The sequence below is a fragment of the Cryptomeria japonica genome, chromosome 3 (genome assembly GCF_030272615.1).
Source record: "Cryptomeria japonica chromosome 3, Sugi_1.0, whole genome shotgun sequence".
Taxonomy (NCBI): domain Eukaryota; kingdom Viridiplantae; phylum Streptophyta; class Pinopsida; order Cupressales; family Cupressaceae; genus Cryptomeria; species Cryptomeria japonica.
Genome location: NC_081407.1, coordinates 913,778,721 through 913,781,015, shown reverse-complemented (window position 1 = coordinate 913,781,015; position 2,295 = coordinate 913,778,721). Strand labels below are relative to the sequence as shown.

The window sequence follows — 2,295 nt, the reverse complement described above, 5'->3', positions numbered from 1 at the left end:
TGAAGTGAAAACTTGACCCTTATAAATAGAAAAATTTCCGAATGTACCAATAATCCTATTGAATGTAAATTTGACCTTCAGAGAATGAAAAGACTATGACAATCCCAAAAAAGTTTACCAAGTTGGGTCAACCTACTTCTAACACCAAGTGATAGAATCCTTCACTACATTAAATTTTATTTTCATCATTATTTTATTGAAAAAATAATTTTATAAATAATCCTCGTCGGCAAAAGTAGTGAGGTTTACTGGTCCAGATTAGCAAATTAAATCTTTTTGGCGTGCGAGACAAAATTAATGTGGGCAACTGTCTGCAAAACTCATTTGCTGTAATTGCCAGAAGTCCACAGGAATACCACTGGTGTGTTGCAGTCAACGCCCAACTCCTAACTCCCAACTCCAATACAACGGCTGTTTACAGAAAATGACTTTGACTAAAGAAATCTTTTTGAGTTTTTATGCATCTGCAAACATTTTTCTGTTAAAAAAACCTCTATAAAGATACAGAGACCTGTCTTGAAGAATACCCAGCATTGAATTCAAGTGCAATTCGCAGAAAGCCAAGTGAGAAATGGGTCGAAGAAAGGGCAGGAACACCCACAATTTCTACATGTTGAATGCAATGGGAATTGCAAGAGAATCTGCATCAATTCTTGTGCACAACTTCTCTGCTTTGACAGCAATTGCAGTGCCATTGGTATCCCCTGTTTCTGCTGCAATTCTTGTCTTTCCTCACACTCAAACTGCCACTAAATTTGCACTACGAATTCGGGACTCTGCTCATGCAGCCGGATTGCCCAACTGGCCTTATACCCATCTCATATATCACAAGCTTTCTGAGACACTGATTTCTTTCTTGCTCTGTTTTCCCTTTTTCATCACATTTTCACTGCTTGCAAGAGCAGCAGTAGCCCACACAGTGGCTTCTATATATGCAGGGGACAATAGGTCTTCTGGGGAAAAACTGTTTCAAGCAATACCCAGATTGTGGAAAGGCCTGGTGGTGACTTATATATGGGCAGGTGTACTGATAATTGGGGCAAATGCTGTGATTTTGTTTTTACTGTGTGCACTTGTGAATTTGGTGTGCATTTTGGGACTTGATCTCAAATGGGAAGTTGCGGCTGTTTTGGGAGGAGGGATTGTTTATTCATTTGTTTTTGCCCATGTCATGATTGTCTGCAATTTGGCCACAATTGTGTGTGTAATGGAGCCGGAGGAGTACAGTTATGGAGTTCAAGCTGTGTTTAAGGCCCTGTTTTTGATAAGAGGGAAGACCAGGATTGCTCTGGTTATGGCTGTTGTTGTAAACTTGAGCTCTGCTTTTCTGGAGAGGTTGTTTGTGTATGGAGTGATGAGTGGAAACATGAGATTTGAAACCCTTCTGCTGGTTTGGATGTATTCCATGGTGACTGTAATTGACACTGTGATGACCACTGTGTTTTATTTCACTTGCAGGTCATCTTGTCTGGAAGATGTTTGCCTAACTGATCTCTGCAAAATGGATTATATTGCAGTTGTCAGCAACAGGATGTGAAGAACAGAAGAGGTACTGTGGCCAACTTTTTGTCATCTATGGAAAGGAGAAGTGTAAGATTGTGAAGGTCTCATTCAAGTGAGGTAATGGAATTGGTGGGGCATACACTTTTTAGTTGATGTGGTTGTGCATCTGAATTCATAGTAGATGCCCGAATGAGGGTTCGGGGTTGTGCTTATCAAGATAAGGCTCATCTGCAGTCTGAGAAAGACCTGCCATATCACACTGATGTGATTGTTTAGAAATGCAAAATTGTCTGATTGGTTTGCAGACTTTAATTATTATGTAGTTGTACTAGTTGGTTTTTGGCTTGTATATACGATGGAGAAATGTTTAGAATTGGCGTTGTATGTGCAAGAAAGTCTTCTTTCGCATGTGTAAAGAAATCACTATATGTGTGTCAAAAGATCAATTTGCATCTTTCAACTGTTACCTACTGTGTTGTTATTTAGTCATCTATATATGGGGAAAAATAAATTTCCATCTTTTCTTTTCTCCTTTCTTTCTTTTCTTTTTTATAATGATCACAGTATTTATTTATTTTATCTTTGATTTTTTCTTTTTTATAATGATCACAGTATTTATTTATTTTATCTTTGATTTAAGTATGTATAGAATGATGTGTATGTTTTCATATCAACAATTATATATAGTCATTTTTTAACTTTCAAATTTTAAAATATCAGATTTTATGTTTGAATTTGTTAAGAAGATAAACATAATTGAAAGGTATAAGAAGAAATTACTTAAAGTAAGAT

The 2,295-nt window shown here is 36.9% G+C and overlaps 1 protein-coding gene across 1 annotated transcript; it reads left to right on the top strand.

Annotated features, from left to right (window-relative positions):
- The first annotated feature begins 351 nt into the window (after window positions 1–351).
- On the top strand, window positions 352–2,030 carry LOC131077300 (uncharacterized). Its single transcript, XM_058014800.2, has one exon. It carries the CDS (start codon window positions 572–574, stop codon window positions 1,535–1,537), a length of 966 nt encoding a protein of 321 aa, XP_057870783.2. The 5' UTR covers window positions 352–571; the 3' UTR covers window positions 1,538–2,030.
- Window positions 2,031–2,295: the final 265 nt, after the last annotated feature.